At 45.0% G+C, this 20281-nt stretch overlaps 1 protein-coding gene across 1 annotated transcript in view; it reads left to right on the forward strand.

Annotated features, from left to right (window-relative positions):
• Window positions 1-20281, forward strand: part of MAP2K4 (mitogen-activated protein kinase kinase 4) — a 62414-nt gene that overhangs the window by 18517 nt on the left and 23616 nt on the right. Inside the window, exons 2-3 of the mRNA XM_041465909.1 lie at window positions 3967-4069; window positions 18743-18917. Coding sequence (XP_041321843.1) covers window positions 3967-4069; window positions 18743-18917 — 278 coding nt within the window. The remainder of the gene's footprint in view (window positions 1-3966; window positions 4070-18742; window positions 18918-20281) is intronic.

Here is a 20281-nt window from a genome sequence, read left to right on the forward strand (position 1 = left end):
TTTAATCCAGACTCCTCAAATAGAGCTGCATGATGTGTTGAAGTTCTTCATGTTTTGTTCCAAAATTTGACTAAATTTTCTTGAAAAATAGTTTATCTTGAGTGTAATACTGGAAACCTCCTTTAGTCTCAAATGAGTTGTGCTGGTATTGGAGTAGATCCATGAGCAAGACTGGAAAGGAAGGAAATAGAAGTGCAGGATGGTTGGAAGGGTCTGTGGGCAGGCAGAGCTGTGCTAACAGCAGCAGGAATAACCAGCTGGAAATCCTGGGAGCTTTCAGGATGTCAGCAACTGTGGGGATGCAGCTCTGAATGCAGGTAAATGTTCTTTGCTGTCTCTACATCAAAGCAGGCATTTTGTTAGCAGACAAGATACAGCAGTTCGGTTTTCTAAAGCTGTTGGAAGAGCAGATATCTGTGTTGGTTTTGTTTTTTTTCTCATGTCTCACCTTAGAGTTTGCACTAGCTTTGCTTGGAATTACCTTGGAAGAAATCAGAGCTGATAGTTTTTTATTAAGAAAATTACCTCAAGCATTGAGCTTGATTTCCAAATGGACATAAATAATCCATTTTTTCCCCATTTCCTCTCTCTTTTTGTTAATGTGTTTTAATATTACAAGGGAGAGGTAGAAAGATTGCACGGTTCATTGCAGATCCATTGACTTTCCTTCCTGCTGTTTGCTGTCACAGCTTGTGTTCCTGTGGTTGTATCTCTTTTTTCCTGGTTACAGTAAGGAAAGAGAGTGCAGGTTTGATTCCTTGTGTATCATCACTCCACAAGCAGAGAGTGACTTCAGCATCTGACCAGAGAGAATATTTACCTGTGCACTGTGACACACTTGAACACTGTGACCTGTCCCTTGACCTTGCTCAATCAAGAGGTTGATCCTACAGAGCTGAACCGAGTGGAAAATATTTTTACAGGGACCAGTTTGTACCCTTGCAGGATAGAAACCTTGGGAAAATCCATTAAACTACTGTTGTTTTGAAAATATTACTGCTTGAAAAGGGAGCATTTTGTTCTGTGTAACCTGAACATGGGAAGCAGTGCTCTTGAGGTGTGGCATGCAGGAATGGTGGTGAGGAAATTCTAGGAAGAAGCTGGAATTGCTTTCTCCAACAGGAGACTCGACGCTTGGAGAAATGGCCAGGGGTATCCTGTACCAGCCACAGTGTGTCCAGCAAGACCAGGAGAGACAGTCCCTCTGTGCTGGGCACTGCTGAGGCACCTTGAATCCAACATGACAGGACAAACTTTGAGGGGCTGGAGCATGCCTAGGGAAGGGCATGGTGCTGGGAAGGGTCTGGAGCTGCAGGAGCAGCTGAGGGAGTTGGGAATGGGGCTCATCCTGGAGAAAAGGAGGCTCAGGGGGGATCTGGTGGCTCTGCACAACTCCCTGACAGGAGGGGGAGATCGGGCTCTGCTGCCAAGGAACATGGACAGGAGGAGAGGGAACAGCCTCTGGTGTGCCAGGAGATATTAGGATATTAGGGATCATTTCTTCAGCCATCAAGCATTGGAAGGGGCTGCCCAGTGACGTGTTGGAGTACCATCCCTGGAAGTGTGAAAACATGTGGATGTGGTGCTTTAGGCCATGGTGTGATGTTGAACAAGGTGGTGGTGGTGGAGTGATGGTTGGACTCTGTGATCTTAGAGGTCTTTCCAACCTTAATGATTTTGTGATTCTGTAAATCATAGAAGTCCTAGGTGAAGTAAAAATAGTAGTACACAATCTAACTCCGGACGAATACTTTTGGCCTGCATGTGACCTGCTGGACAGCTGTTTCTTGTTTTGTGAAGGCTGGTTGGCTGTGGTGGTGCTGAAGGGGCCTCACAGTGATGAGAACTTAACTGCAGAGCCAAGTGCTTGGATTAAATCTGGTGACGGATAGCAGCACATAAATAATTCTGTCCTTGGCCTCGCACCATTCACCAGTGCACCAAGGAACAAGGGCTGCTGTGAGCCCAAATTTTTCTGGGGCTGCTGTGTAGGTGCTTTTCCCAATGTCCATTTTGGCTGTCATCTATGGAATGCCAAGGGCTGTGCATTTTGAGACACAAGGCATCACTCCTGGACCTCAGTTCCATGCATAGGAATTGCTGGTGGTGGAATGATGACATTCTTTTAAAAACTGTTTTGAGGACACCACCACCATTACCACCTTAAAGCTGGGTTGATTTGCAATAAGATTGCTATCCTTATGTGTAGATTAATTTATTTAGAACCAGAAAGCTATTTTTGGCTGTCTTTTTTGTTCTTGGAGAGCAGCCTAACATAGGATATAATCCTGTTTAGATTCCCTCAATACATAAGGTAGTACTTGCTACTTCTGCTCAGCCAAAATCCAGGCCATCCTGCTTTCAAATATGGTCTGGATTTGGTATAACCATTAACATGCAGCTGAGCAAACCCAGTGGTCACAATTGGGAAGACCATAAGTCAAGAAACTTCATAATTTCAGGTCTGGTGTTAAGGATTACCCTAATTTGTGAAAAAGTTATCTATTCCTGAGTTAGTTTTGGTTTCTTCTGAATAATTCCCTCTAACGTAATCTTTACTGTAAAAGTTCTCAGAGAAGTAGGTGTTATAATGGTCAGTGATTAGAATTAGGTGTTAAGTTAGCAGAACCTTTAAAAGACAATTTATATAGGGTGGATATTTCAGCAGCACATCTTTTGGCAGTTTTGGTCACACAGCTTTGGTGGTGGTGGGCATTAGTGAATTCCAGAAGCACCATAACCCCCAGTTCTCTTTGTTGTAGTGAGGCAGGCTGGTCTGTAAAAACCTGTGTGTAGCAAAATCACAGCTAGACTGCATCTGAAGGGGCTCTTCTGCCTCCAGTTAGAATGATGTGTCTGCAAGGAATAGAAACATGGAGTCAAAAGTCTTTTCCAGGATGAAACTCAAAGTTTGGAGTCCCCAGCTGAAGCTGTGGAAGGCTGCTGGGAAGCACAGTTTGCTTTGGCTCTCCTCAGACTTTGCTTCATTTGAGTCTGTTGTTTCACTTACAGTACATTTCCATGTGACCTGTGCTGGATGGAAATTCCTGGCATTTCTCAGGATGTTCGTTTTTCCCGGTCACATTCCTTGTTCATCAGCTGAGCAGAAACAAACCATCCTGTTTGCTTCCCAGGGGCAGCCTAAGCTTCTGTATTTGTTGGATATGCAGAAAATCCAGCTTCAGATGGTGGATTGACATAATTGAAACTATCCTTAGAAACCTACTGAGGTTGAAATCAATAGACCAATATTTAACTGTGCTACAAAGTGTTCTGTCCCTGAGTAAAAACAGGAAGAACTTGGTGCATAAAGTTTACAAATAATGAGAATAGGAGCAGGCTGTGAAGAGATTTTCTGATGAGGGTGTGTAGTTAATTGTATCAGTTTTAATCTTGGACCATGTCAATTCCCATGTTCTCCTGAGCTGTATAAACATTGCTGTGAGAAAGGGAAAATCTTCCAACACAGTGTAACCGCCCTGGACAGAGGCTGGGGTTTCAGGCGTGTGAACAAAACATACTCAGTGGATAATAGAAGGAATCCCTGGACCCCAAGAGCCATCCTGTGCTTGGGGTTCATATAAAAGACATCCCAAGGTGCCCTTTCCCTCCTCAGAGCCATCCCCCAGGCTGTGCCCATGGGTGTACATGGAGGATGCTCAGCCCTGGGGTTGGAGGTGGTGGTTGCTGGAGCCCTGGCGGGTGATCCAGATGTTCCAGCTGTCACAGGAGGGGCTGTGGGTGCCTTGCTTTGGCAACTGCCTTGGAATGAGCTGGGGAAGGCTTTGGTGTGAGAGCTGACTCTGTGTCACCATCCCTGTGTCCTAACACAAGCTGTGATTTGCTAATGTTGTAAAATGTAAAATCCTTTTCTTATAAGATGTCATTTTTTTTTCCTGTTTATTTCCAGATGCTCTCAATATTTTGTGCTGACAAAAAGTTCACTTTATGTTCATTGTCTCCCAGGTAAACGCAAAGCGCTGAAGTTAAATTTTGCAAATCCACCTTTCAAGTCCACAGCAAGATTTACTCTAAATACTTCTGGAGTTCCTTTCCAAAATCCACACATGTGAGTATAAAGCCAACGGCACAACTAGTGGAACAGCTTTGAAATGAATTAGCCAACACCCAGTGTTAGTTAAATGCAATTTGATGAGTCCAGTTATTTGTCAGTTTGTTTGAATCTCTCAGTTTTGAGTCACTGTAAAATATTTTTTCCCAGAATTAAAAAAAAGGTTAAATTGGGATCTTCTTGGTTTACACTGGAGCTAATGCCTTCCAGAATTGATTGAATTGAATATTGTAGCTGATAATGCTAGATACACCTGTATTTAATGTCTAGACTGATTCACTGTTGTTTTCCTATATCTTTATCCAGTTACTGCTTTTTGTTAGAATTTAATGTTTCTGTGTTACTTGTGAAAGTCATAACTGTGATAGAATTGTTTTCAGCACTAAAACAGACAAAGGTTGAGGATTATAATTTTAGCAACAGGGAGATGTTAGGGGAGTTATGCAGAGATTAAGTCTCAGTGAGTATTCTAGCCAGTTTAGCCCCAGGATATCCCTGTCCAAAGTCTGAGATCAAGTGTGGCACAGAGCTGTTCCTGACTCTAGTAAATACCAGGGTACATCAGCACCAAAAAGATCAGCTTTGTATCCTCAGATCCACCAATCTAGCTGGACAGTGCTGCTCTGCAGCTGGTCCCTGTGGCAGATGCAGCAAGCATGCAAAACATGTCCCGCATTTTTCTTCTCGAAGGTCTCAGGAGTTTTGTCAGTGTCAAGTCTCAGAATCTGCACCTGCAGCCTCCCTGCTGCCTGGGCTCTCTGGAGTGTCCCTGTCATAGGCTGCTCCTGCTTGGCTCTGCATGTCACTGCCTCTCTCCTGGTGCTCAGTGCTTTCTGCTTCCCCAGGACATACCTGCTGGGCTCTGTCCCTGGGAGCTTTGGGGATTTTCAAATGAGCTTTTATCAAGTTAGGAACATGTTTCTGATGATGGTAATTACAATATAGAGAAATTTTATGGAGTACTTTAGATTATTCTGAAAATCTTGAGTGACCTGTCCAGTAAGTCCTCCTCTTTCCTTCTCTCTCCTCTCTGAAATAGAATATTTTTATTGGTTATAGACCTCACATTTACTTTTTCTGTCTCATCACATCATCAAACTCTTGTTAAGATTTTCTGCAAAACCCCTTCTGGGGCTCCTTCGTCTCTCTGACTTTGTTAGTCCATTAAATAAAGGACTCAGTCTCAGCTAGTGAGTCCCCACCATCAGCCATCTATAGGGATTTGAATTTTCTGTACTTACCTGTGCAGATTTCTTTCTTGGATTCACTGGAAGTCACAGTGGCTCCAGTCTAACACAGAAGAGCTTTCATTGTTAGTCTGTGACATCTTAAGTTTCATGTTTGTGCAAGTGATTGTCAACACTGTGCAAGACAGGTGCTGCTCTTTCTCTGTGGGAGTTGCAGTTGTTGGCAGGGATTGGATCCTGGTTAATGGAGCTGGTTAATGGTCTGAGGGCTTGCAGATGTTCTGGGTTGGATGTGATTGCTGTTCCAGTGCCACAATTGATGGTGACATGGCTGTGCTAAAGCTTTCTTGGGAGGCTGCAAGCTGTAATGGCCAATTCTGTTTGAAAGAGATGGATGCTGTTGGCTTGGTTGCTTTCTCTGTGGTGAGGTTGGCTGAGCTTGATGCAGCAAATTGTCCTTGTGTCCTTTGTGTGTCCCTAGCAGATGCTGTTCCTCAAAAGGAGTGTTGACATCTTCTCATTGCACGCTTCTGTCAAGTGTTTGTGTGGCAGCTGATGTATCTCCGTCTCCTGCCTTCTTCCCTGAGATGCTGGAATGACTTTTTCCTCAGTAGGCTAGAAGCCTTTCCTAGACTTTGGATTTGAGCTGGATATTTCAGACCTCCTTACCCAGACGAGTTCCTGATGCAGTGTGTTTCTGTTCACCAAGCCACTTCTCAGCCTGGGTGTCCTCCCTAAATGAGCACTGGCTCCACACTGCTGGGGGTTGTCCTGGACAGGCCCTGTTGGTCCAGATGGGTGGATCTGAAGATACAGAGAGGTTAATTTCTCACATGAAATTTGGGGTTCTGCAGTTTTGATCCACCAATCCAGGGGTGTCCTGTTGCTTCTGCCTGAGATGGTGTGTTGAGCAGCAGAAAGCAAGGCAGGGGTTTGGAAGGAAGGTCCAATTCTGTGATTGCACGTGATGGAGGAGGTGTGTCTTGTTTGGTTCAGCTGGAACTGCTGCCAGCAAATCTTCTCGAGAAGTGCAAAGAGATTTTCATCTAGGCATGATATGTTTCCTGCCTGTCTGTAGGGCATCCAGCACAGCTGTAAACATAATTTTACATGTGACTTGTACAGGATAAGGCAGAATAGAGTCTCCATTACAGGCAGTAGTTGGGGAATATAATTCATACTTGAAAGGATGGAGTCTAGAGAAGAGGTAAGAGTTTCACTGGTGGAAGGATGCAGTCTAGAGAAGAGGTGAGAGTTTCACTGGTGCAAGGATGGAGTCTAGAGAAGAGGTGAGAGTTTTACTGATGGCTGATGCCTGGTCAGTCAGTGAGGCTGTGTGATTACTGTGCAGGCTTGGGAGCAGTCGAGGCTGTGGAGACCTGCCAGGTTAGCCCACAGCTCCTGTGAGTTCAGGCTGACTTTGTCACTTAGACCAGATTAACAGCTGCTAACTTTGTTTTCCCTGCAGCAGACGTTGCAGAGGCTGGAGGACACAAGCCATGGTTAGGGTGAGCTCTTCAAATTCCAACCCATTATACCAACTGGAAAGCATCCCACCTTTTACCTCATCTGTCCTGTGTCCAAGTAGGATTTAGGTCACAAACAAAATTAGATTACTCCGTTATCTATGTGGAAGCTTTACAGAGCTGCTTGCAGCTGGTTGCCTTTGCTAAAAGGAAATTCAGATCACACTAACAGGGGTGATGTGGTGAGGTGTGACTGTGGCTGTCCATGGCAGGATTTCTGACTGGGCTGTGCTGCCCATTGCTCTTGAAACCAAGATGGAAACCATTTGGCTGTAGATGGGATTTTTGGTTTTCTGGAAAGCTTTGTATTCTTGTGCAGTGATACCTGGATGTTGACTTGGAGGATTTAGATCGACCTGCTAGGAAATGGGTGAGCACAGAGAGTGTTGTTTGGCACTTGGTTGACAGCATGCTGCTTCTTGAGTGTTCTGTCTGCTGGCTGGGAAGTCTCTTGACTCTCAGAGCTGCCACCTCTTGAGAACCTGATTACCAGAGCACTGCAGCTTCACCTGGAAGTGACAAATTGAGCTAATCTCTCTTACTGTACAAATTTGATGTTTGAAGTGTCTGGTGTCCAGTTGAACTCCACAGTCTCCCTATAGCTTGTGAGTGTCTTCATGGATTTATTGGGATTTAAGCTTTCCAGAGCTGCCCTGCGTGGAGCTTCTCCTTGTGACACCTGGGAGAATCACACACTTTCCAGAGAGCTGCCCCAAGAGTGTGTTGGATGTTCTACTGGAGTCTTCAAAAGCCAATGGAGGTCCAATTGCTCCATCATACTGTACTGCTTCCTTTTTTGCTATATAGTTCAGGGACTGTTATTCCTGGAAGGGTTTTTTCTGGCTGTTCCAAAGCCTCTCTGAGGTGTCTGTTTCTCTTTTAATCTCCTCTTAGGCTTTCCCATACCCTTCTGGCATGTGGGGGTCATGCTCTGTGGCTGCATAGCCTGCAGCTGGTGGAGTTTTTTAGGAAGTAACCTGTGAGAGTTCCTACCATTTTTGAAAAAAACCCCAAAACCTAAACCCCAAAAGGGAATATCCTTAACTGGCATGCTTCCTACTACTGCTGTGAATTTTCCTGTAAATATTTCTGTCTCTTCCTCATTTCTGTAATTGTCACTTCACATCTTTATTATTACTGATTTCTGTTACCTTTCTGCTGTGTGATACCTTCCTGTGGCAGGAGTGCTGCCTGGAAGCCTTGGAGGCAGAATTCAGAGTCAAAGGTATCAAGAATTTGAATTTTTTTCTGTGATTGATTCTGTCTCGTTTCCTGAAAGTTGCAGAATCTGGATGTAATCAGTTGTATTTTCAAGTCAGCACAAGTAAAATGCAACCTCCAAGGCCTCAGCAGAGACATCTCAGTGTCTGAGGGAGCCCGTGGTAACCAGGCTTTCACTTCTCATACAAACATCACTGTCGGTTCAGTGCTGGAACAATGTTTCTTCTGTAATTTTTTTCAGGAGCATTTTTTGCAAATTGATGAATTTTGCTTTGTATCTAACCTTCCTCTTCCTTCCAAGAGTTTACGAGTTCATTTGGCCAGTGATCTCTGCATGACAGAGGTTATGTGGTCTGTAACACACTCAAGTATCTCTGGCTTTGAGTAGGTCACTGCTTCAGAGAAGGTGCTGCCAGAGTCAGTGTGAGATTTTCACTGAATGTGCTGCTTTAAGGTCTGTTTTATTCTTTTTTTTTTTTTTTTTAACTTTCTAAGTTTTTAGTATTTCTTAAGTGTATATCCTCTCTGCAAAGGAGCTTTTTGCTGTTTGCAGCTTCCAAATTAAACTTCTCTAGCAGCTTCCACATCCCTTGGAGCTTCATTGTCCTGGTAGAACTGTTCTCTTCTTTCTGTAAAGGTTTGATATCCCAGCACTCTGCTTCTGACTTTAGTCCTTCTGTGTCTGGAACCAAAATTTGCACCATGTGTATCTCCATTAAGCCAATTCACATGAATTTTTCAAGGGTGCTGAGCATCTGCCTTCCTGCCACACTGCAGGGACCTGGGCTCCTCAGAACTTCTGGAAACTGGTGAGCCACCCTTGGGTGTCTAAATCAAATCCAGCCTGATGTTATGGAATGACCTGACTCCCATGGGTTCCAAGTGCTTCACGGGTGCTGAGTGATTGAGCTGTGCAATTATAAATTATTGCACAAATCTCTGCATTCTCCCTCCTGTGGATGGGAAGCTGGGACGTGCTGTCTTTTGGAAGAGGCAGAGGTTAGGCAGAGAGTTCATCAAGGATCTCTGGTCTGTGATCCACAGGTAGCTCTGTGTTACCTGTCCCATCTGGGCGTGGTTGGGAGCACACAGCCATGGTCAGAGCTGCTCATTTGGGGGCAGAATTTGGACCTTGCAGCCTCCACCCTCTTGGTGTGATGCATAACAGGACCCCCACCCAGGGCTGGGCGTTGGCCTGTCCCCTCCAAGGTGGGAAGAGCAGTGATGGGTGAGAGGATGGTGATGGTGGCAAGTCACCTTCCAAAGCACTGAGACCTGGCCTGTCCTGCCCAGACAGGCACAGCAGCTGGGTACTGGAGTGGCAGAGGAGCCATGGTGGCAGAGGTTTTGGGTTATCCAAGGTGGGAGAGCTTGGAGGCTTCTGTGCCTGTCCCTGTGGGCCCTCATGGCAGCACAGCCATCCTTGGCCACTGAGCTGGGACACAGATGTCTCACACACCGGGGCATGAACATCCTGCAGTTCCTAATTCAAGGTGCAATGGCTGATGCTTGGGCTGCCTCCTCAGGGCTGTTTTCCATGGCACGTTGAGCAAAAGAAGGTGGGATGGGGTAGTGGCAGGGCTGAGTTACCTGTAAAAGTATTTTTAAATGTTGTCCTCACTTTTCCAGGGACACTAAGATGGTGTCTGGGCTCAAGTCACTCAAGAGTAGTGGTTTTGAGTTGACTACCAGATTTTTTTCTGCTGAGTTGAGTGGTGTGGAGTGGGATGAAGTATTCTGGGTCAGTGGGAATGAGAAAGGTAGAGCAATGAGCAGGAAATGTTAATTTTCAAACTGAACTTGGCTTCATTGAACATGAAATCTCCATCAGTCTGGCCTGCTGGGACATAGTGTCTGGACAGAAGAGCAAAGCTGGGGCTGTCTCCCTTGGGTAGGAGTTTCCTATAGACTTTCCTTCTCATGCTTGGCTTTTGGTGAGCTGTGTAGCCTCCCCTTCATCCCAGTGGCTTATTTCAGAGCAGGGAAGCAGGAGTTTCAGAGGTGGTATCAGCTCTCCCCTTCATGCTGTTGTGTTACCAGAAGCAAAATTTTCCCCCCTTCTTCCCTGTATTTTGAGGTGCTGCATCCACCCCTCAAGGACAGCTGCATACATGCTGGCTTCCTATGCAGGAGGTGCTGATGTTTGGAGAGGAAAATGGGATCAAGCAGAGCGTTATCTGTAACCTCTCTGAATACATGTGTGTAAATATATTTGTGTGTACACACAGGTTTGGTCTCCAGCCGTTTTTTAAATAAATATCTTGTTCAATAATTATTTACAAGTAGCAAAGTAGAACATGGCTTATGCATTGGGCTGAGCTTGGTGCCTGTGTGTCTCTGCTGTGTTGAGCAGCTGGTGGAGCTGGGCTCTGACCCTGAGGGGCTGCCAGTGTCACTGTCAATCTGAGAGGGTCAGGCATGGACCACCACAGTTTGTACCTGATTGGACTTCAATCCTTTGACTCCAAATGGAAAACCATGTTCCTGCAGGATGCCCCTATAAACCAGCTCTCAGAATAAACTCTGCTCATTGCTACTCTGTACTTGGGATCCCACATTTCATCAGAGCAGGATGGGCACATCCTTTATCTCTTCAGACTTTAATCACCACCTCGTAGTAAAATGTCTTTTTTCCCCTGGCTGTGGAAAAGTGAGTCAACTCCTCTGCTTTGTGGGTTCAAACTGAAGGAATCAGTCATTGCTTTTGCCTTCTGTACACACTGAGGAATGGAGAATAGAGAGAAGAGTCTTCACATTCAAAGACTGCATTGACCCCACGGGTCTTGGTTGGCAACTTCTGTCCTCATTCTTTGCACAAATGAGTGACTTCCAGCGTGTGCCATGGAGGAGCTTGGGTTTGAACAGACAGGATGCACACAGGAAAATCAGCTGTTGAACAGAGTGATCATGGAAAGTATCTTGTGGTGGACAGGATGGATGTGATGGAGGTGGGGTTGGACCTGGGGGACTGAACTGGTTTTGCTGTTCTGCTTGTTTGGGGAACAAGCTCCTGAAAGGAACTTAAATTATCTGGGTTTGCTGTGTATTGTGTCTGTGAAAACTACAGACATCCTTGATATCAGGTGGATGTTCTTGCCTCATACCACAAACACCTTTCCATTTTGGGAAACTTCAGTAAAAAGAGAGCAGATAATAAAATCATAGAATAAACTGAGTTGGAAAGGACCCAAAAGGATCATTAAGTCTACTGGCCCTGTATCCTGCAAAAATCCTGCCCTCTGCTTGGGAGTGTTGTCCAAACGTTCCTTGAGCTCTGGCAGCCTTGGGGCTGTGATCATTCCCTGGGGAGCCTTTTCAGTGCCCCTCCACCCTCTGGGAGAAGAACTTTTTCCCAATATCCAACCTAAATCTCAATGGCCAAGCCAGTTTCCAGTGGATTATGGCAACGCTGAACAATCTTCTTTGTTGAGCCTCTGTTAATTCCTTCCTTTCCTAAGATGAGCTTGGAATAAATCCAAGTGGTCCTTCATGCCTGGCATAAGTGGTGCCTCTGCAGAGACAAGTGTGGATCAGTTGGAATTGATTGTTTCTAGTATCTCTTGCTCCAGCAGTGTGAAGGTGGTTGTCCTCTCTGAGGAGCACAGGGGCTTAGCTATAACACAGCTTCTGTTCTTTTCTCTCTGATATTGTAGGCGGGTGTTTCACACCACTGAAAAGGGGAAATGTGGTTGTCTAGGAGCACTGGCTTAGCTCCTTACAGCACCCTTAGTTTTCTGTTAGCATCTTTGCAGAGCTTACAGCAAACCAGCTCTTGGCTCTGAAGGCTCAGTGAGAGCAGCGTGCCCCAGCAGCCATCACGGAGGAGCCCAGCATGGAAAATCTCACCACGCTACTGGAGCCTGGGAATCTTCACCTGGTCTGCACAAATCTTTTGGTTTAGAAAAGGGACGTTTTAAATAAAAGTCAAATTTGGTCTCCTTGGTCTTGTTACAAGCTCTTTTGGTCACCACACTGAAGTAGCTGCATCTCTGAATAAGCAGTCTCCGTCTTGCAGTCAGGTGCTTTCTGTGTCTCTCATCTGTCCTTGTCTGCCACAGAAAGAAATACATGATCAGGTGCATTCTTGGCAGTGAATTTCAGGTTATTTCAGGCTGTGATGCTGCCCAAAGTTTGTGAGATATTGTTCGGTTGTATTTTTTCTAAATTCCAAAAGAGAAGTTGGACATTTCCACATATGGGTTGTAATTGTTTGTCCTACAGCAGTTTAAATTAGAAAAATCACTTCTTTAGAGTATGAAACTAAACCATTTCTTATAGTTGAATTAGCAGTGCTCATTATCTGCCCCTCTCAGGTGGTTCCCACCAGGAGCTGAGCAGAGCCCCTGGTTCCTTTGCTGGCCATGTGTCCATGGCTGCAGTGTCAGTGGTGCAAGGATCCAGGGCTTGTTCTCCACACAGTGCTTAGCAGAAGCCCATCTCACCCAAGCTCCCCCAACTGCTCCAAGATAACAGGTCCTTATGTTGAGAAAGAGGGACTCTGAAATCCAGAATACAACTTTTGTTCCTAGGGAAGTCTCGTAGTGCAGAGTGGTGATTAACTCTTGTCAGTTGTAGGGCTCTGGAGGGAATAAGTAAGGATGTAGTTGTTCAATTCCTTCAGAATTATTTAGGAGAGGGGATCTGATGAATGGCAAGACCACCAGTCCTAGATTGGTGGATTCAGGATGGAAGCTCGATTTTAATTTTTTTTAAGGGAAAAAAAGTTGTTGGTAAGATTTGTCTTAGCACAAGAAAAGCAGAGCAGGGATGGTCAATGTGCCTCGAGGGAAGTAGCATGTCACTAACATACAGGTATTTGGCTAATAAGTGAATAATGCATGTTTCTAATTGTAGTAATAATACAGTTGAAAATAATAATTCTCATTGCTGTAAGAAAACAAATTGCTTATGACTTAATATGTTAAAACACATTCAGATCATCGGGTGCTGCTTTGCCCCCAAGGAGGGGAGGTAGCTTAGGTGGAAATTGGAAGAAAAAGACCTGGCTGTGATTTGTGCTGCTGAGTGCTCAGTGGGCAGTGTGACTAGCTGAGTATTGTGTTGTACGTTAATTGTGTCATGTGATAACAGCACCATGTTTTCCTGTCATTTCCACAACTTTTCCTGGCTGAAGTGACACACAAGCAACCCCGGGTAGTAATCACATTGTCCCGTTCAGTTTCAAAAGGAGAGAAGCGGACCTCATCCAGAAACTTTCCAGCAGGCTACAGTAAGCTTTCCTGTCTGTTAGCCATTGTCAAATCTTCTCCATCCCCCAAAAATGGCATCTCTGAAAGTAATGAATTTGTCTCCGAAATAGTGTCATTCCATTGGGTGATTGCTGTGTAATAATGATTTTGCAAACTGTTTATGGTCTGTACTGAGGTTATTCTGTTGATTCTTATGGCTGTGCTCTTGTCTCTGTTTGCTGTTCTCTCTCAGGGAGCTGCCCATGACCCAGGAGAGGAAATAAAAAGAATTAGCATTCTCAGAAGGGTTATTTAAATTAATTAGCTCAGAGTTTTCCAGTATTATCCTGAAGTTCTTGAATCCAGTTTAAGCTTTGAAATCCCAGCAATGGTGGGTTCAGTGAATGTGCTGCAGTCTGGCTCATGGCTGAATCAAAATGAATTTGATATCAATGTGCTCAGTTAAATTCAGCTCAGTCTTCACCATTATGGCTGGACAGGTTTCCTTCATGTAAGGGCAGGGTTAATCAAAATCCTTTATAACTCAGTACTTTACCAGTGGAGCTTAATACAAAATATTGACATTTTAAAAGCCTCAGCCAAGCCCCATTGAAGCCAGAGAGACTCTGAGCACGTGCTGGGCTGAGACTTGGGAACCCTGGAAGGGCTGTGCCATCTTCCACTTTTTGTTGTTATCTTTATCTTAACATTTTGGAGGAGCTTAAAAAGCCAGAGCAGTGCTACGGATAATTTCAACCTCGTAGTCACAAGGAAAGGGAGCAAATGTGCTTTGCTTTAATCTGGATAGGCCACAGGTAAAAAACTATTTCCTTCCTTTGCCAGATTTTCTGTATCTCTTCTTCATGTCTAGGAATCTGTTCCTGAATATAATGAAACCTCAGGACAGCTTACATGGGTCAGAGCAAACCCAAATTAGTTCTGCCCCTCTTGCAAGGATGCTGTTTGTTTATGAAAAGCAATAATTTGTTCTTCTGAGAATCCAAAAACTTTGTGACAGCACCAACATTTCCACCCTGCCTAGCAAAAAGAAGGAACATTTCTTTTGGAGACCTTTGCTAGTGAAATTCAAACTAGGGTTGATATGGTTTTAGCATTGGCCTGCAGGGTCTGAAAGTGGTTTTAGAAATGACACAGACTCTGAGATAGAAGAAACAAAGTTCTCCAAAATCTCTCCAGGCTGTCTGAGAGTCTTGCTAGAACAGCCACAGTCCTAAACTGTGTTTGTGCTCTGAAGTTTCACAGTGTCATTTGAACCCTGCAGTTCGCCTGGAAGTTTCTTTGTTTGGATTTACATTTTAACTTTGGCTGAGGGACCACAAATCAGTTTTTTTAATGTCAGCCTTTTTACCAAGCATGTGGAGAAATAGAATATATTCTCATTAACCCTAGTGAAAATAGGAGCTTTAGTGAGAGACTTCAGAGCAGAGTCCAGCACCAGGCAGGCTTGGGAAGCACAGCTGGTTTGCTTGGATCTTTCTGCTTCTGCAGATTTTATTCACGTCAGCTGTACCATCGAATATGTCAGCTTTTGGGCTCCTTTGAGTCCTGCAGAGCTCTCAGCAAAGTGAAACAGAGGAGATAGGCAGCTACCTACATCTTTTTGGCCTTGCTTCATGTCTGTTGACTTTCAATTTTGCTTAAAAAACCCCACCACCTTTTCTCTGCTTCTTTCAGCAGTCCTTCTTTTTCGTGCCAAGGAAATGCTTGTTTTTAAAAGTTGTGGCCTCCCTGCAGCTGGTTATTAACAGCAGGGCTCGGGAAACTTTCACAGCCTGTCTGGGAGCTTCCCAAGGTGTCTGTGGGTCTCCATAGGAGATTTTGGGGTGCTGTGGCCATCGCAGACCTTCCCACGTGTGTCCAGCTGTGCAGTTTGTGGCGAGCAGCCTCGTGGCCGTGCCCAGCCCGGCGGTGCCTGGCGCCAGCGCCCGCCCGCCTCCTGCCAAGCTGGACACAGCTCTGACAAAGAACAACTGTTTGGAGGAGTTGTTGTCTTGCTTGGTGCTCCTAATCCCTGGAATAACTGCTGTGACAAGCATAGTAACCATCTGCAGTGAGGCTGACACATTGGTGCCTTTCAAGTGCAAGGATCGCAGCCACCTCCTCGGCCCCTTTTTTCGTGGCTTTTCAAAGATTTTCAAAAGCAAAATGAGGAGTTGGAAGCTGAAGCCCTGGATGAGTTGTCAGGAGTTGTAGTCATTCTAAGGTGACTTTTGGAAATGTTACTTTTAACTGTTTGAAGAGTATCTAGCACACTTCAGCTATTTATATTACTTTTTAAAATCATATATGAAGCCCCACAAGTCCATTTTACACATCCTGGGCATTTGGAGAATATATGTCCAATTTTGCTCAACATTCCCAGCCTTAGAGAAGGTTAGACTTCGCAGTTTAAAAACAAACTGGTAGGAGAAGGCGTGTGTCTGCTGATTTCTGTGCAGACTCTGATGTGCACTAATCCCAGAGCACTAACTACTTTTTACCTTCACTAGAGCCTGGGCTGTGTGGTTGTCCTGCTATTCTCTGAAGCAGGCTGCTGTAGTATCCCGAGCACCAGGATGTAGTGCAGGGTTTAGGCAGGCTTTTTTGCATTTGGAGGCATGTCCACCCTATGGATTTATGTCCTCATACATCTGCAGCAGTACAAACATACAGATAGATGTCCTGCACTGGCCAATTAGTTTTTATTGCCTCACTCAAAATTTTCCAATTTATATAAATGCAGAGAGTCTGTGTTCTAGATTTGCATTTTTTGCATGGTAATCCTTTGGGATTTTGATTTACACTGAAAAATTTCTTATAAGTGTAGTTTTTTGACATTAAAAGTAATTATTACATTCCAGTTATGACCCTTGAGGTGGGCCATGCTGCTTAAAGGAAAACTGCCCTGTTTGCATATGGCAAATCAGCTAAATGAGCAGAACCTCTGTTCAAGTATCTGTCACTCTGTTGAACTGGTAATTTGGTGATTTGACCATTTCCCTGGGTATTTGAGAAGAGCTAAGCAGGAGCTGTGCTTGCGAGACAAGGCAGATGGCATCATAAATACATAATGGAAATGAAGCCAAGCCCCAGGAGGGGAGGCTTTGGGGGTGGATGGTCATGGCCTGTCTGGATCCAAAGCCCTGGAGAGCAGCAGAGCCCTGGGTGCAGCCCTGGGGAGGAGGGGATGTTCCCCAGCTCCCACCTTCTTCCCAGCAGCTCGAGGCTGCATCCTGCAGCTGTGGAACAATGACCCAGATCTGCTTTCACACCACAGCTGGGGACACACAGGCTGCTTGTGTGACAGGGAAATAATGAATTCTAATTCCCTTTATCTTCTGGTGTAAGGTCAGAAAAGCAAAGTTTCCTACTCTGAAAAACAGAGGGAAGAGAGGAGAAGGGTTTAATTGCTTATTTGAATAAATTGCCTCAATGTTTAAATTTTTTAACTCCATGAGAACTTTGCTAGGAAATGTTATTTTCAAGCAAGGGCTGAAAAGGGAGCTCAGTCTGTGAAAACTCAGTATTTCACCTCTCTGCTGTTTTTCCTCTGCTTTTTTGAAGAGGATTTACCTCTCAAAGGTCATGCTTCTTCATGCCCACCAGCTGGCAGGAGGTGAGGCAGGAAATGCCCATTTGTCTGTGCTTCCTTGGCATGGTGCTTCTCACCTCCCTTCCTCCCTCAACAAGAATTATTTTTATGGCACTGACAAAACAGGATGGTGGAGCTGATAGACAAAAACCAGTTCAGGAGCTCCCAGCAGAAGCTGTCACTGAGACACTTGGCACATGTGGAGATCAGGTTTCCTCTAATTTCTTTTTCCATTTCTTTTTTCCTCTGTTCTTTTCTTTTTTGTCATTTTGCTGCTTTTTTTCATTCCTTGCTTTTTAGTAAGCAGTTTCCTGGGAGAACCCCACGGAATGCAGGGTTTGTTATGCACAGAAGCTCTGAGATGGCATCCATCCCACCCGTGCTGTGTTGTAGCACTAGCAGGTGCTTTCCCAAATCATTTCTAAGTGCAGTGTAGACACTGTAGGGAACAGCAGATCAAAATCTTGAGCTGGGCAGGTTAGAGAGCAGGAAACACCGTGGCAGACACGGCCCAGCAGTGGGGAGAGGAGCTGCTCCCAAATACTTTCATCAGACAGGTCGAGGGTTCAGGACATGCAGCTGCTAACCCAAAGTGCAGCAGAGGAAGCCATTTGAACTGTAGCTGCTCCAGTCAATTGGCCTTTTGCCCTCTGAAAACCTGGGATCCCAATAAAACCCTGTCATGGTTGGGTCCCCAGCTGGGTGGTGTTTGCAGCTGCTGGTGACCAGTGTGGGATTTATCAGCGTGGAATCAGCCGTGACCTGTTTATTCCTCGGCTGATAAACTCAGTAAGCTCCATGTGTTTGGTGGAATCCTCCATGTGTGTTCTGCTCCTTGGGCCAGACCCTGACCAGGAAAGTGGGGGCTGGATCAAATATCCACTGGGTTTGATAGATCTCTCCTATGACAGGGGGGGTCACAAGGACTTGTGTGCTTCAAAATGTGTGAGATGAGTGTGCCCTGCAGTGGGAACTGTCTGCATTGCTCTTAATGCATCTTGAAACTGGAAAATATGAGCTTTTGGCTTACTTTATGACTCAAAAAGTGTGAATCAGCTAATGAACTAATGAAAACCTGAAATTTTGCATGGCATTTTAAGATGAAAAGTGTTGCAAATACTTGTGCATTTCCTGCTAATTCAATGGTAGCATTGCTGCATGTGAATGAGCCATTGGGGGGCACCTTTGAACTCCTGTGTTCACAAATTTTGGACATTCATCTGCTCCTTAGCTGGGCAAATCCTGGTGGCTTCAGTAGGGACAGGGTTTGCCTGAGAAAGTTAATTTAGGTGCTTGGTGAAGACACACCTGAACAGGCAGATTTTGTTTTCATATGTCACAACGAACTTGTTTTGGTTTTTATAAATTATTGGCGCTTTATTTGGTTTTGGATAAATTAAATGATTATCGAAATGTATTGGATTTTGGAGTTTTTGGGTTATTTTCTTTTTTATAAAGGCAAACTTTTCCTAAAGTCTCACTGGTTCACCCAGAAGAGCTTTGCCTGTATTGATAGAATTCCAGCTGGAGGGGAGGCAGGTGCTGGGATGTGGTGGTGTAGAGCAGCAGGAGCTTTGGGGAAATGGGGCTGGGAGTGCTCTACAGGCTCTTGGTGCTGCATGTTACCAGATCCTGCTCACACCCTGATGAATTTTGTGCAAAGTAGAAAGAACTGTGTAAATGAGTGCTTAGAGTGACTCTATGAGACATATTGAATTTTATGCTGCAGCTGGAGAAACTTATCCTTAATTGAAGCTGTGGGCAAATGTATGTCATTTTTGATTTAACATTTTCCCTCACCCCTCCACCCCCACCCCAACCAAAATCCTTCGTGGAGTCAGATTGTTTCTGTAGCTTTGTGAACCCCTCTCTTCTAATGTTTAATCAAGTGCTGAAAAGAGACATTTAAAGACTATTTAAAATGTGGAAAAATTGCTTCCCAATATTTTTGACAGAGAGAGACTGAGAACACACAGCATTGAATCATCAGGAAAATTGAAGATTTCCCCTGAGCAACATTGGGATTTTACAGCAGAGGACTTGAAAGACCTTGGAGAAATTGGACGAGGCGCTTATGGTTCTGTCAACAAAATGGTCCACAAACCAAGTGGGCAAATTATGGCAGTTAAAGTAGGTGATGCCCATCCTTACATTTGTACTTTAGTCCTTTGGGATGCAGTGTGATGGAGAATTAAGTTTCTTCCATCTAGCACCCATCTACTGCTCTGTTCTATTTATTTCTGGTGTAAAGGCTGCTGTTTGCTGAAAATACAGTGTATAATGGGCATGTTTTCAGGTGATTTGTGAAGTTCTCATAATTGCTGTGCCCTTTTCAAAATGTCTATCAGGAGCCTGCTGTTCTGAGGGGATCACACGTCTCTGGAGACTGATGATGGGGCACGGGCCTTTCACCTCTGGGTCACTGGTTCAGGTACAGCCTAGGCTGGTGGTAGGCACAGCTTGACATCTTGTAGCTTCTTGGTGTCTTTTGTGAAATAAGGTAATGGCTTAAAATTAGCTGTTTATGTCAGCATGTGCCGTGGTGTGGCCTCACCAGGAGGAGCTGGAATGGAGTGGATGTCCTCTAGGGAATGTTGTGCTCTTGCTGCTGTGTGATGGAGTGTCTGCTTTGTGCTCACCATGTCAGACTGTCCTGGAGGTGGAAAGTCTAGCAGGTTTCTTGACTGTCCATTTTCTACTTTATGCTACCCGAAAACTCACTTTAGAACCAGGAACAGCCTCCTCTCCCAGCTGGGCAGTAATTGCCTGTCTTGCCAGAGCAGTGCTGCTCACTGGGCATCTTTGAGGAGCTGCTTGTCCATGGAGGTGGGCAGCAGCTGTTCTCTGTCTCTCTGGTCCTTTCCTTTGCTCACTGCAGGTTGCTGATGACATCTTTCTTTAACTCTGTCGATGATATCAACTGCAAATGCTCTTATGGCTCCCAGGAGAAAGCAGAAGTGAGCTGCATAGGAGTCTGTGTTGCTGTCTTTTCCAACTCTCTGCCTTCTTCAGAATATTCTCTGGAATCTGGAGACATTTGCCCCTGCTGGTCTCGCATGCCAAGCAGACGTATCTCAGCCCCAGCTGCTCTGAATGTAATTCCTACCTGTCTCTGGTGTGTCAGGTTACTGGAGTAACCCTCATCCTTTGATCTTCTCCAGTAAATACTGACTTCCTCACAGTGCTGGGATCACTGGCTAGGTCTCTTGAGTGGTTTTGATCACCATGCAGTGCTGTTTCAAGCTGGGTTTGAATGCCTGAAAGTCTCCAGTGGAGCTAGAGGTTGCCTGTAGCTAAAGGCTGGTTTCTTTCAGTTGCCTTTGGCAGAACTCACGGGTGTAGTTTGCAGGTGACAGGTAGAAAAACATTGGTGTAGTGAAATGATTCCTGGACAGCTCCATCTTCTCAGACTCCGGGTGTGTGACCTGGGTAGCTGTAGTTTTGCTGAGGGTGTGAAAGGGGCACATCCCCAGAGCTGAGTGGCTGTTTCCTGG

This window comes from Pyrgilauda ruficollis, unplaced genomic scaffold (assembly GCF_017590135.1).
Source record: "Pyrgilauda ruficollis isolate IOZ18807 unplaced genomic scaffold, ASM1759013v1 scaffold194, whole genome shotgun sequence".
NCBI lineage: Eukaryota > Metazoa > Chordata > Aves > Passeriformes > Passeridae > Pyrgilauda > Pyrgilauda ruficollis.